Genomic DNA, 14,195 nt, shown 5'->3' with positions numbered 1-14,195 from the left:
CCTGAAGAGACTGTGAATACACTATATTAGGTGGCAAGGGTGAATGCAAGAAGTGAGCAAAATACATAAAACTGGCAAAAGACCCATGAGCCCATGTTTCCACAAGAGGAAAATGTGTCAGGCATGGAGGGGAGGGGGTTCTGAAAAATCTTCCCGTGTGTCCACATCCTTCTGCTAGTACTGACTCCACTCTTCTGACTCCACCTTCCTGTACAGTAGGATTCAATCCTACTACCAGCAACAGAAAGACAAGCATTTACTGCAGTGAGCTTCAGGTGAGGCCCTACAACTTCTAGCCATGTCAGGCAATGGTAGGATAATCCCTGCTTGGCTTCCCATCTGAAGTGCTGAAGTGAGGCCAGGGTAATGGGAATCTTTTGTGCATGGTCCCACGGTATTTTCATAGAGAGATGGGGGTTCGATTCCCAGCCAGCTCAGAAAACTCTTTCATGGAATGTGAAGAAAACACAGCAGGAAATAAACTCTCTCTCCCCTTCCACACTATAATCCCATCCCCATTTTCTCTGACATGGGAGTACCTGATCTTCATCTCTATTGGCCAAATCAAAAAGTCATTTCCCGGTCAGTACAAAAAAGGCTGCTGGCCTAGATATATAACTATAGACCAATCCCCAGCAAGAGTGCCACTGACATTGCTATTAATCCTGCCCCTTTGACACAGCTAATAGGGAGACGGAGCATCCACTTCTTGAAACCAGTCCTTACAAATAGCGTTGTGGGAGAAAGAGAGGAACCCTGTACGTTAGAAGCAGTAGTGGGGTGGTGCAAAATCATGGATATTGCTGGCATACCTGATGTGAAGTCTGGGCTGGCACTGTGAACTCTGTGCATAAGAACAACCTGTTGGGTGATACCCTGGGTAGAAAAGGAAGGTGGAAAAGGTTGCAGCTCCACTTGGGTGTGTCAGCAGAGTGAAGGGGATACTTGGAAAATGGGACCACACAACAGCGATGGGTCCCAGCTGCAAATATCAGTATCCTGATTTTAATCAAACCTTGGCCAGAATTTGGGAGAAGCATGTTTTGTCTGAACCCAGGCTTTGACTCCAGCGTGCTTCCACTGCAAAGGTCAGCAGGTTTTACACATATCCTGTGCTGCCACAGATCCCCAAAAGAGGATTCATTGTTTTGGAATGTCTCCACAGAGATGCAGATGTAATAACTGTATTCTCTCTGGCTTCCTTCTCTTTAGTGCTGTAGCCCTACCATGCAGTGCTATGGGGGAGAGAAAGTAGTCTCTGTCACCATGACGTGATACTGCTCAAGAGCAGGATGGATGAGTGCATCACTTCAAGATGTTGGTGGGGACACGATGTAGCAATTTGGTGGGGTATAAAGTAGGATCCTGCTAGTGCCCCTGTATAACATATAGCCATGACAGCAGTAGTTCACCCTGATGATGAAATACAACCAAATCCACATGGGTTTTGAACGGTGTTTAGGCTGGGAGCCTTAATAGGTGGCCCCAGTTTCCAGCAGGAGGCAACAGGTTGGATGTCTCCTCTGGAAAGGGGCATACAAGGAGGCCTGTGCTTATGACACAGTTTTGAATAAGAATCAGCACAGTATTCAGGCAGCAGAAGGCAAATGCAGGGCCTGAAGCTCCATACTCCTTGTGCTCCCAGTGTTATCAGTGGCATCTCTGGGAACACTGAGTATACAGGATTAGGGTTCGCATTAATGTCTGTCCCTAAATTCTGTTGTTAAGCAGAGTTGTGCTTCCCTTCACAGTGCTCCAAGAATCTTGTATGTCCCTCACTTAGTATATTGCTAAAATAGGACAAAGGGAAGCATCCCTGGACTGCCCGAGGTTTTGCAACAAAACCATCCCAACTCCTTCTGCCCTAGCCTGGCCCCTGTGCAAAGGAGAGAAGAAACCAGAATAGGAAAAGATTAGCAAGAAGAGCTTCACAAGAAGATGCCAAGCACAGGGCGGCTGGTGTTCCTGGCAACAGTCGTTGCTCTCAAAGACAAGTCTCCAGGGCTCACTGCTTGTGTGCTGGTGTTGTGTGCGTGCGTGTGTGTGTAAGGAAACACCAGAGCTTTGTACTCCAGCAGCACCAGCTTGAAATGCTGCCCTCAGCAGCCTCCCTCTTGCCATGGGTTCAATCTCTTGCCAAGTCCTTTGCTCTGAGTATGTTACAGGATAGAATGGGTTATGGAAAACAAGCCCTTGAAACCACAAGGGCCTCTTGACCCACTTGTATTTGGTTTCTGCCAAGTTCTTGTTACAGATCTTAAAAAGAAAGAAAAACAGTGTACAAGGCTGGAGAAGCTGAAGATATTCTTGTTGGATTAGCAGTTGGCTTGGGTTGGGGAAAGTTGTGGGGTGTTATTTGTTATCAGAAAAGACTAATTGATTTTACTTCAGCCACGCATTTTAAATGTCCATCGGCTCCTTTCATCAGTCAGCTAGATGACAGGAAGGGAGACAGAGCAAGATAGTGAGAGAAACAGGCAACCAAGAGACAGAGGCAGAGACAGAAGGAGGAAGGCAAGGTGACAGAGATGATCGTGACCAGGTGAGGACCGACAGGTGACACGTGGGACTAAGGATTCTGGATGCCTGTGTAGAAAGCATCCAGTGTTGTATCTCAACATCAGGATGAGCAGGATGCAGACCCGTAGCACATACAGGGCACCTCATGGTCAAAGAACAGGCTGGGAGCCAGGTATGGCAGGTTCAGCTCCAAGCTGTCACAGGCTTGCTGCAGGAACTCAGGCAAATAAATTTACCTTTCTGTGACTCCACTTTCTGGTTTCTGTACTAGAAGAAAGGGTAAATGGGAATGTCTGATTTACCCACTTGCCACCATTGACTGTTTTCCACACCTATGGTGTAAACTGAGCGGTACTTTCTTTTAACGTCTCAGCCCATGACATTCCAGCCTCTGGGCCAGACTCTGGAGAGCTAGGATCTGTTTCTAGCTCTGCCACTATCCTGCTCTATGACTTGGATGAATTACTTAGTTTCTGTTTCCTTTCCTACTTCTTGTTTGTCTCATCTAAAAAGGGCCCTATCCTGCACAAGCACAATACAAGGAACAGTGAGGTGTTAATGCTGCTCCTGGACTCACAAACTACTCCTGGTTTTCCCTTACTCTAGAGAATACTCTTTGCAGTAAGCATCTACCCTGGCTTCAGCACAACTGTACTGTGAGGGACCAGTACCAGTGCCCCCATGAGGCAGGTGCCTGTAGTTAGCAGTGTATGTCACCAGCTCTCACCTCTGTAGGAATGTGGCCAACAAGCTGTGAGCTGGTCCGCTAGGCTGTTAGCTCCAGAAATGTTTTCAAGGCACAGTTTGCCAAACAGGATGAGGCAGAAGGTCATTACTCATTAAGCACTAGTTACTAACAGGTTTGATCCTCATAATTCCTCTTGGGGTGGCTAGGCTGGTATTGCTGTGCCCGTTTGAAACATTTAGGTCAACATTTTCTAGCCTTGCCTATCATTTTGGACTCCTCAGTTTCCAGGTGCCAGCTTGAATGTGCCATGAGTTTGATTTTCCAGAGCACTGAGCATTTACTTTTCAATCTGAAATCTGCGGGGGCTGCAACTATTCAGAGATTGATACCTTAGTATTTCCAGCTGGGCAACCAGAAATAGTGATCCCCTAAATCACTTTTTAAGTAAATGAAAAAAATACCTGACTGAAGCAAGAGAGGGAAAGAAGTGGTAAATGCAAGAGCCTGAAATAGAGGACAGGAATTATCGACTTTCATGGGGAAAAAATGACTGTCGCAGAAAGGTGTGGGCAAACTGAGAAGGCAGGCAAACTGGTATGGCCAGAGGCCCAGGAGGAAGCTAGTGATTTCTTGCTTTCAGACCTGTGCTTCATCTCTGCTATCCATACTCTTGAACTGCCCCTCCTTGTAATTAGAGCCCACACTGGCTGCCCAGAGCAGAGGAAACCAGTGGTACCCCTGCCCCTTTCACAACATAGGGAAACACACTCCTGGTCTTTAGGGCAAGGGACAGACATTCAGAAAGCCTATGCCTGAATTGATTCAATCGTTGCAGGTTAGTCTAACTTGACTAGGCTGAACTGCTTTGAAACTGGACAGACATTCTCTCCCGACTGAGGAAATTCAGGCACATGCCTGCAGTGGCTCAGGCTAGAAGTCAGGGGTGCTAGAGCAGCCCTCCCTTCCCTTCTGCAGGGAGCTGAGTGGGGCATGGCCAGGCCCAGGCAGGACTCTCTCATTAGGGAGGTCTGCCTGCAGGGTCCTGGGCTTTTCCCTGCTCGCTGCACATGGGGCAGGAGTGTTGCCAGCCCCCACCCCTGGGTTAGGACTCTAAGGCAATGGGGGAGGGCAGGGGGAGAGAAGTGCAGTGCATGCATCTGTTAATGCTTTTCAATTGGCCTCCCTGCTTCATTATACTGTCTGCAGCGAACTGACAGGCAAGCAAGCCAGCTGGGGGCTGATAGTGATAACAGTCTTTATTACCTGATTAGCAAAACAATGGCCTCTCTCCATTACTTCAAATGTCTTAAACAGTTTACCGGCTGACATGTTTGATTAGCTCCAAACAGCCCTAAGCAGTCACTGTTCTGTTTGCCTACCCTAGTGAAATTGGAGAGAGAGACACTCACAGACACCTGTCGGCATTAGCTAGTATACCACACGCCTAGGGTCCATGTGGCTGGGGTCCGTGCTGTGGTAGATGAGAAGGAGGGGGGATTTCCTGCTTAAGCAGTGATGGGGGGGGGAGGGCAGGAGACTGCTATGTTTGCAGTCTCTGCTGGAACCTTACACAGCATTAGCTAGCATACCACATGCTGGCTATGGTCTGTGCTATGGCAGAGAGGAGGAAGGGATCCCTGCTTAAGTAGTGAGTGGTGATGGGGCAGGGTAGGGGGCACAGGAAGCCAGCAGACCCTGCTGTGACTGCAAACCTCTGCTAGAGCTCTGGCCAGGGAGCAAAAGGGAGGGGCCAGCCCTGCTGTGGAGCAGAGAGCCCCGCCCAGCCCAGAGAGCATGCTGGGATGCTGGGGGACTCTGATTTAGCCTGAACCAGCAAGGGGTCTGGGACATGCATTGCATAAACTGGTTTGAGCCAAATCAGTTACACCTGATTGTAGTATCAGACTTATCTCGAACTGGTTTCAGCCATTTTCAAACTGAAAATGTGCAATGAATATCTGTTCTGTTATAGGTTTAAACCAGTTTCTGATCACTTAAACCGGTGTATGTGTAATGTCTGTCCCTAGCTTAGGAGATGTCACAGTGGCATTTGTTCAGCTCAGCTGATTGTTCTGTACTGATGTGCACTGGCTTCAGATGATAGGCTATTCATGTGAGAGAAAAGATCTAAAATCTTACCCTTTACATTATAAGAAAGAAATTTAGCTTAGCTTTGGCATTTCAAATTCTTAGAACTGGGCAGATTCGTAGTGCTTAAGATGCAGATCTGTGAGCAGCAGTGGATGACACAAAAGGAGCTTGGCAATGTTCATATCAGATGGTGACTGAGTTACATATATGAGTGAGGAAGAGGCTGGGGTAGAAGTAAATTTTTGTTCTCAGACACTACCCCCCCGTCTTCCTTATGCCTTCAGAATCTGGGAGTTGCCAAAGAGCCCTCTGATAGTGCCTCAGCTGCTCAGGGGAGAGAATGGAAAAGCAGTCCCCTGTGCACCAACACAAGCACATTTGTCCAGCAAAGCGGGTGAGGACAGGACAGGACAGTTAACACACCCTAATGCTAGGAAAATTGTTGCAGGTTGGCTTTGATAAGTCTTGTTACCTACACAGGTGTCAGAACATAAAGTAAGCAGCTAACTAAATTCAACGCTATTCCATCTGCAGGGCTGGAGAGAGAAGGATGTGATAACACATGTCCCAGTTTTCCTCCCAAGGGCTCTGTTAGGTGCTCTGTTAGAGCAGTGGTCCATTGACTTCTGGGGGTCCACAGACCATGTCTAAGGGGTTTGCGAAAGATGACTGTAATCAAACAAAAATATGTGAATATCCACACATAATTTAAAGGGGTCTGCACCTCCATTTGAAATTTCCAAAGGGGTTTCCAAATGAAAAAAGGTTGAAAACCACTGGTCTAGTGTGGGAATGGGCAACCCATACCCTGCAGGCTGGATTAAACCTGTAAAGTAATTGCATCTAGCCTGTGAAGGCACAGGGAAGTTGTAATCCTCTTCTTTGCCCCATAGCATTCTTGCCTCCCTCCCACCACTCCACAGCAGGCTTTGCTTTCTGTCATGCTGAATTTGACCCTCCCCACCAGCAGCATAACGAAGGATGGGTGACTGGTGCATGAGCCAGCCTGGAAGCAGGGGGCAGGGAGGCAGCAGAATGAAGACAGAGGGGCTTGAGGCTCTGGCACCTTAGCTGTCACTGACTTCAGGGTTTTACTTTGTCCCTAAGCATATAAATGAGCAGCAGCTGCCACATTAATTCCGTATCTGCTGCCACCTCCCTCTGCAGCAGAGGCTATTCCCTGCTGGTCCAGGGCACAAACACTACGAGGCACACCTCTGCTCTCCACTGCCATTGAGGATGGGAGTTGGCAGTGTGTGGCAGAGGTGGCAGTAGGCAGGTTGGGCACTGTGGAGGGGTGTTGTGGAGGAGAGCGGCAGCTTGCGGCAGCAGTTGTGTCACAGGAGGTGGCCTGCTATTCTAACAGGTTGCTGAACCCTGATCTGGAGCCATGGCTCTATCAGCTCAGACATACTCACTCACATTTTTTCTCAGTACATACTAATGGCCCAGCAAGTTTTGTGGAACAGGGTGCTAATCAGTAACACTCTCCAACCAGGGTCCTGGCCCCTTAAGGTCACGCTGTCTCTATTTATAGGTTGAAAGAAGCAGTACCAGGCTGCTAATGCCACAGACACAGAAACCAGCCAGTGCACTTGCTTTGGGGGCTGGACTTGATCTTGCAAGGTCCCTTCCAGTCTCTAATGTCTATGAATGTCATATAGCATTGCCAGGAATGGTAACCTGGCACAGCTGGAGGTTGATGTGCTGCTATATATGACAGAACAGAACCCAGCTCACTCTCCTATAGTTGTTTCTGTCTACAAGTGAAGGACATGTCATGTGAAGATAGGGAGGTCCCACCCCTGCAAGGTGCTGAGCACTTTCTACCCCTGTTGATTTCTCCAGGAGTTGAGGACACGCTACATATCAAACAATTGACCCCTTCTTGTATTTACATGGTGATTTTCTGTCTATAGCTACATTCAAATCCACATTTCCAGTGGAAGATCCAGCTCCTGCATCCTCCGCCATGCACATGGGGCCCCCAGGACCTTATTATTAGCAGCATTCTCTGTCACCAATGTCTGAGATGTGAACCAGACACATCTGCCTGCAGCAAACTTCCACACTTTACCCAACCAGCTTCAGGTAGAAAACAAGAGGAAATGCAGTTCATGCCACTGGCTTTTGTTCTTGTCCCAGTGGTGACACAGCTCTTGAAATGTTTGATCACTAGAACAACCCTGAGAGACCACCACTTGGTTCCAGCAAGCATCTCAATGGAGCACATCACAGAGTTTTGCTTTCATGTGCTTTAGCAGAACACAAGCCATAGGTTTTAGAGTGGTCACCATCACATTTGCAACCACATATGGAGGACGGAGCTGAAGTGGGGCTGGGATGCTACAAGCACTCCTGACCTTGCAGGTAGAGGAGAGAACAGACCCAATATGGTAGCAGGTGAGCTAGTAAGTATCTAGGCATAGCTTTTTGAGGAGAGGCCACAGTGAGGTTCCAGATAGGCAATACTGACAGGCACAAGTGGATGTATGTGCTCTTCACTGTCCTTCACCAACTCGTATGTTTCACAGTGGGGAAGCACAGGTTTCCCTCAGTGGTCATAACCTCTGCAGGCAGAATCCAGTTGTGTCCTATTAAAGGACACAATATATTCCCTACTACTCATTCTAATGTTATTGCCTCAGCTGGTCTTCCCATGAGATATACTGAAAGTTTCTCTGGGTATGAATTGTGTTGATCTGGGAATGGTTTGAGCCACCCAGCACAGCACAGGACACTCACTGCAACACAGGGCAGCAAGAACTCCTTGTGTTACATACAGCTGTGCTATGATCAAGATTTGTCACCACTGGCATTTTCTCTTCTGCCCTCACAGTTCATCTAACATCACATCTGTTTGCTGCTATGCAACAGTCAGCCATGGTCCTCACACCACCTGTGCTAAGCTCATATCTACAGCCAGACAGATACAAACTGAAAGCTCAACATAAAATTGAAGTTGATACACTGGCACCCCTCTACACAACCCTGTCTAAAGAAAGAAAGCTAAAGTGAAGGCAGCCATGGATGATGCTGTTTCATGAGATAAGTTTCCATGGCAGAGGCCTCCATACTCATCTTTTCCATGCAAACCTTCATTTGGCAAAGCTTAACTTTCAGTATGTGCTTCAGCCTCACTGACTAACTGGACTGGAACATGAACTAACAGTTAAACTCCTGCTTAAGTGCTTTTCTAAGATGTGAATTGTAAGATTTTGGTGCAAGGACTGTCCTTACTAGAAACAATGCCAAGCATAACAGGGCCCTGAACTTGGCTGGTATCTCCACATGCTACTGTATTAATATGACATGTTGCAATTACTGCACTTTTGTAGATAGGTAAGGGATAATAAGTGATTAACAGATGTATCAGCTTTTGTTTTAGTGATGGTTACAGGTGCATCAGTGGGAGGTAATAAAGGTTATTAGCAACTTAATGTCCTTACCATCTCTGGACCAAACTGCTGCAATGATTAAGCATTTGTTAGAATATCTATTAATCATGTATTAATACCAGATAAATTACATCTACATGTACCATTCATACAAATTAAATTATTGTTATTACTTAATAAACCCCCATTATAACTACCATGAGCTTGAGAGTGGCTGGAGTCTGCTCCTCCTGCTGGAAGGCCTTAGAGCTTCCTACCAGTTTATATTAATGGCCTGCTCAACGCCTCTATAATGGTATCTTCTCCAGCTGTGATGATCCCACAGCCTGGGGGCACACAAAGAGTTTCATTCAGGCACTTCCCCCTGCAGAGCTGCTGCAGGCAACCAAGTCTCCATGTGTTACTCTAGGGCGAGCATGACTCATGGGCTGGCTACCTAAGGTTTGTGTCTGGAATATGTATAAGTCAAGCAGCAGAGAGACAATGATAAAAACACGGCCAGGATTATACAGAATTTGAGGAATGTTGGCCCAGATGGATTGAATTAGGGACTGAAATATTGCTAGTATCCACTCTTAACCTCAGAGACACTCCATACAAGTAGGCACATGTATATATACCTCTTGTTTGTTCACACTCACGCAAGGCTGCTGTTATGGATCATAGATCCATACATGATAAAAACAGCCTGACAGACCCCTTTGCCAAGTAGCTATTCAAGCTTCCTGGGAGTAAAACCCTGATGTCAGTGGTAGATTGGTAACTACATTGTAACTACCTGAACTTGAAAATGGGCCACAGGTGACACCACATCTTCTTGCGTCAGGCTGGTGATCGTTTGACCACCCAACTACTTATCACAGCTATTTCCTGACACAACAGCTTCTTTCCAAAGAGATGCAAGACTCAGGAGGCAGTATGGAGTATTAAGGAGTTCTTGACATGCAGCATCCAAGCCATAGGGAGACCCAGATCCTGAGACCTGAAGCTCCTATAAGAGTAAGCCAAGCAAGAGATGCAGTTCCCTCCTTTTCCTAGAAAGAACACAACAAGAGGGTCGGCTTCAGTGTTGCAACACATAGCTCCTACTGGACATCTCCATGGAGGGAGTGAGTCAGCACATACCAGAATAGTTTTATGTAGGCAAAACGCCTTTGTTAAGTGCTACTTTATGAGACACATAGGCACTGATACACAGGGCCAGCCTGATATCCATTAAGTCTGGTGTCCTGTCTCCAGGAGTACCAGATGTCTTAATGGGAGGTGCCAAATCCTTCCAATGCAATTCATTTGGCCACTCTTATGTCACTGAGGGAAGAGGGAGTGTGGGGGGTACACCATCCTGATTCCAGCTGGCAATGACTTCTTCCCTCCAGAGGCCTAAGAATCAATAGCCCTTTTAATTGTATCCTTGCTAGTGGTGACCTGCTGACTTGGGGCCAGAGCAGATGCACTGGTGCAAATTCAGAGTAACCCTAATTTCCCGAAAGGATGCATTCTGTGTCCTAATGATGTAATTCAGATAAGAATCTGGTCCCTTATTATTACCAGTAATATTTAAGGCTTTTGGTGGGGGGCATTTGTCTCAATAATAACCCTACAGCAGTGAAAACTACTGCTTAATTATAGTCTCTGTGTGTGGTTTCTTAAACATTTTCTTGGTTACTCTGCAGGCTGGCTGGAGATTGCGAGTATCACCTTGTTCTTGTGTTATGAAAGAGGGTGAATGGGAGCATCCAGCTGGCTGTCACTGAATCATGTAATGAGGAGGCACAGAACGTACTGCGAATGAACAGTTCCCATATGCAGTTTAAGAGGGTGACTGTCCATGACCACAGTTTTCACTGAAACAGCTACAAACATCCCAAACACCTGCTGTGAGAATCATTTGTAATAAGAGGCTGATTCCTGGCCTTGTTACAGCCTGTGTTGTATGAGAACACCAAGGTCCCTATCAGTGAGGGTAAAGAGCTGAGTACTGCTCTCAAACCTGTGCATACCACTTCCAATGCCTTCAACAGGAGAATACAGGCAGCATTCACCCAGCATTACTCTGAGCTGATTTCTGCACAGAGTGGTGAAGGCAACCTCATGGATTTCAACAGAAGTTATGCCCAAGTAACTGAGAACAGAATTTGGATCACAGCATTCAAACAGAACTTTACATGGGGCCTGTTACTTTGTTACCTACAGTTTACAAGCGAACTAACAAAGGCACAGAAATCTTACCTTACTTACCCAAGCCCACACAGTGAGTTAGTGTCAAGACTACAACAGGAATCCAGGAATTCCTGACTCCTGGTCCTGTGTACAAACCTCTAGAGCAGGGGTGGGTAAAATATGGTCCACAGGCCAGATCCAGCCTGTCAACTGATTGGATCCGGCCCGCAGGTGTGCACCTACCAACTGACTGCATCCAGCCCACAGCTGCCCCAGCCCACACTCCATATGGGGCTGAGCCCTGCCCACTCCCAACTCAGGCCAGTGTGCACAGCTTCCTGGCAGGGCTGCTCCCAGGGTGGCTGCAGCTGCCAGGGTACTGCTTGATTCCCCCTGCCTCCAGCAGCTTCTCTTCCTCCTGCTGCAGCTGCACCACTTTGGGCAGCAGATAGCACAGGGAAGGGCAGCGGACCTGGGGGGGTGTGCTGGGCACCACATGCCCAGCCGGGTGTGGGGAAAGCTGCAGCTGAGCAGGCTTTCTGATCTCGCCTCCTGACTCAAACTGGGAGCTTATCTCCCTGCACCTTCCAGTGTACCTCCTCCTTCCCTCTCTCTCCCCCCTTGCTGCCATCTGGTTTTCTAATGATGCCACAGGATTAAATGTTCTGTTGGCCCTTGAGAGGTAGAGCGCACACTGCCCCAACGTGTATTCCTGATGAGCTCTCAGGATGCTTTTAATCCCTTGCTCGTTGCACTATGTGCCTCAGCACTCTCTGGATAGGAAGCTTGGCAGAAACAGTGAGATAAGAGTCAGATGACCAGCAAGATTAATGAGAAGAGAAAGGAGGAGGAGACATAGAGTAGTCAGTCTCTTCCAGCGCCGGCCACATGATAAAGACAGGTTAGAGTTATTCTGATGTCATCACAGAGGGACTAGAAATCTCCAGCAGGAAATCTGGAAACTAGCTCTCCCTAAAATTACTCCATCTGGGGGTGGACACCTTGGAGTCTGCACTCAGCTAGAAATCCTGCACCCCACCCTACAGTGACCCTTACAGGGAGAAACTGAAACTGCAGCTAAAAGGGGTTCCAGCACAGCCAGTGGTTGTGGCCCAACTAAGTTACATCTTGCAAAGGATACTGAAACAAACTGCACAATGTTTTTCAACCATATAAATAAAGAGAAGGGAAAAAGGTGCTGGGGTCAGAATGCAATGAAGATAGGGGAGAGGTTCAAGATAATCTAGCTATGGCCCAAAAGCTAAATGGCTGCTTTGACAAAAGCTCCAATAAAAACAAAAGTTAGGCAAGTTCATGAGAATGAGGATGTGGAAATGGTAATTACTATAACTGAGATGGGAGCAAACCTCAAGGAACACAGTACATTGAAGTCAGGGGGACCTGAGAGTCTCCATGACAGAATTTTAAAAGGACTGGCACATGAAACTGCAAGTCCAGACATCATATTTTTTGAGGGGGGTTGGATCAGATGACCCTTGAAGTCCCTTTCAACCCTATGATTCTGTTAAAGGTGGTACCATTGGACTGAAGTAATACTATATTAGAGAAGGGAGAAAACAGCAATTCAGGTAACTACAGGCTCATTAGTTTGACCTCAGTAGTCAAACAAGACTTCAGAACACATTTGGGAGAAAAGAAATATTAAAGCCATTGACTGGAAAATGGGATAAAATGCAAGATGGATTTATGAAAAGTAGATCATACCAGACTGACCTGATATCTTTCTCTGATAAGATAACTGACTTTTTAGACAAAGAAAAAACAGTAGGTCTAATCCATCTGGACTTAGTAAAGGATTTGACATGTGGCCACATGAAAAATTCTTAATAAAATTGAAGAAGACTGGAATTAGGGAGACACAGAAAGGTAAGTCAGGACTGGATAAAAGGTGTTGGAAAGGGGAAGCAAAAGACTGGAGAAAGGTCTAGCAGCATCCCTCAAAAATCAATCATGGGACTGATCTTGTATAATATGCTAATCCTGTGACCTTGAATTAAAAGGAAAGACTGTGCTAATGAAATCTGCTGCTGACAAAATTGAGAAATAGTTTCAATATTTGGAGGAGACCAAGGTATCCCACAAAGAACTGGCTGACCTTGAGAACCAGGAAACTAGAAACTACAAGAGCATACACTGGAGTACTTACAACAAAAGTTTCTGCTGTAAGGCAGAAGCCTCTCAGTTGGAAACAAGTGAGGAGGAGAAGGACACAGGGGTGCTACCTGACTTCAGTGTGAGAAATAGGGATGAAAAAGCAAAAGAAATCCAACAACTGGTAGCTGAGCTTATGATGATGTTTTATAAATAGAGCTGGAGTGACTCGATGGTGGAAGGGATATGTGCCTGCCTCTGACAACAGTCAGCACCTGCGGCATAAGAGGAAGGCGTAAGTGTCCTACAACAGTAGAGATGGGAAAATCTGTCCCACCCCACCTCTACTTTAGGTCTTTGTCCTGGTCTCTAATCTAGAGGCCCAGTTAGTAGTTCTCCTGTATACTGAGTCATGAGGTTTAACAGTCATGAAGCAAAATTTGTGTGACCTTGGATATATATTTAAGCCATTTTAAACCAGTACACTATTTCCTTGAGCTCCAGTAGAGGAACCACTCTTGCCTCTCCGCTCAGTCAGACCTCTCACCATATTTGGAGTCAGGAAGGAATTTAATCTTTGGTCAGATTGGTATAAACTGTGGGGGGTTTTGCCTTTCTTTGGTGGGGTGAGGGGGCTCTCTTCTTGGGGTCTCTTAGGGGTATATTAACAACTTTTGCAGCTGTGGGATGTTGGCTGCCATGGCCCCTGCTTTACCTGTAGCAGCTGAAGGTGTTATGTCTTGTGCCAGGGTTGACTGCATAGTTTTGCTAAGAGGTTAAACAATGGATTAGCATACAATAGGAATGATCCTGCCTCAGGCAGGGGTTGGACTAGATGACCTCTAGGTCCCTTCCAGTCCTACTTCTCTCTGATTCTGATTTCATTGAATGTCTTGCTTGTGCTGAGCTGTGCCAGGCTAGCATCCCAAGAGATTCAAGTCTTCTATTTATTCACAAACCTGAATCACACCAGCTTCTCTCATGCCAGACTTCTCTCGTACAATGCCCATCCCTGACACAAGCCTTCATGGCTCTGCTAAAACTGCCAGCTGGAATTAGCGGGTGCCACTCAGGTGGGAACTGGAACCACCAAGCTCAGAACTTGATCTCATGGTCTAGACTCTAAAGGACAGGGCCCTAGCCCGGCACTCAGGAACCCTGGCCTCTACTTCTGGCTTTGACACTGGCCTGTGAGATGATGTTGGGCAAGCCTCTGTGCTAAATGA

General features: G+C 46.8%; 2 protein-coding genes across 10 annotated transcripts in view; one reads left to right on the top strand and one right to left on the bottom strand.

Annotated features, from left to right (window-relative positions):
- Window positions 1-14,195, bottom strand: part of PAPPA2 (pappalysin 2) — a 177,471-nt gene that overhangs the window by 17,723 nt on the left and 145,553 nt on the right. The gene's annotated exons all lie outside the window — the stretch shown is intronic.
- ASTN1 (astrotactin 1) overlaps window positions 1-14,195 on the top strand; it is a 278,304-nt gene that overhangs the window by 256,703 nt on the left and 7,406 nt on the right. Inside the window, exon 24 of one of the 6 annotated variants that reach the window (XR_016442323.1) lies at window positions 8,139-8,177. The exons of 4 other annotated variants lie outside the window; for them this stretch is intronic. Coding sequence is in view for 1 of the 2 variants with exons in the window: in XM_090047143.1 (XP_089903269.1) it covers window positions 8,139-8,253 (115 nt within the window). In the remaining variant the exon portion in view is untranslated. Of the gene's footprint in view, window positions 1-8,138; window positions 9,820-14,195 lie in introns of those variants that run through there. One more of the 6 variants, XM_090047143.1, reaches the window with a different exon arrangement.

This window comes from Crocodylus siamensis, chromosome 5 (assembly GCF_052110815.1).
Source record: "Crocodylus siamensis isolate JL-2025a chromosome 5, ASM5211081v1, whole genome shotgun sequence".
In the NCBI taxonomy this organism is placed as follows: domain Eukaryota; kingdom Metazoa; phylum Chordata; order Crocodylia; family Crocodylidae; genus Crocodylus; species Crocodylus siamensis.
Note: the sequence above shows the minus strand (reverse complement) of the source record. Positions and strands in the feature narration are given on the sequence as shown.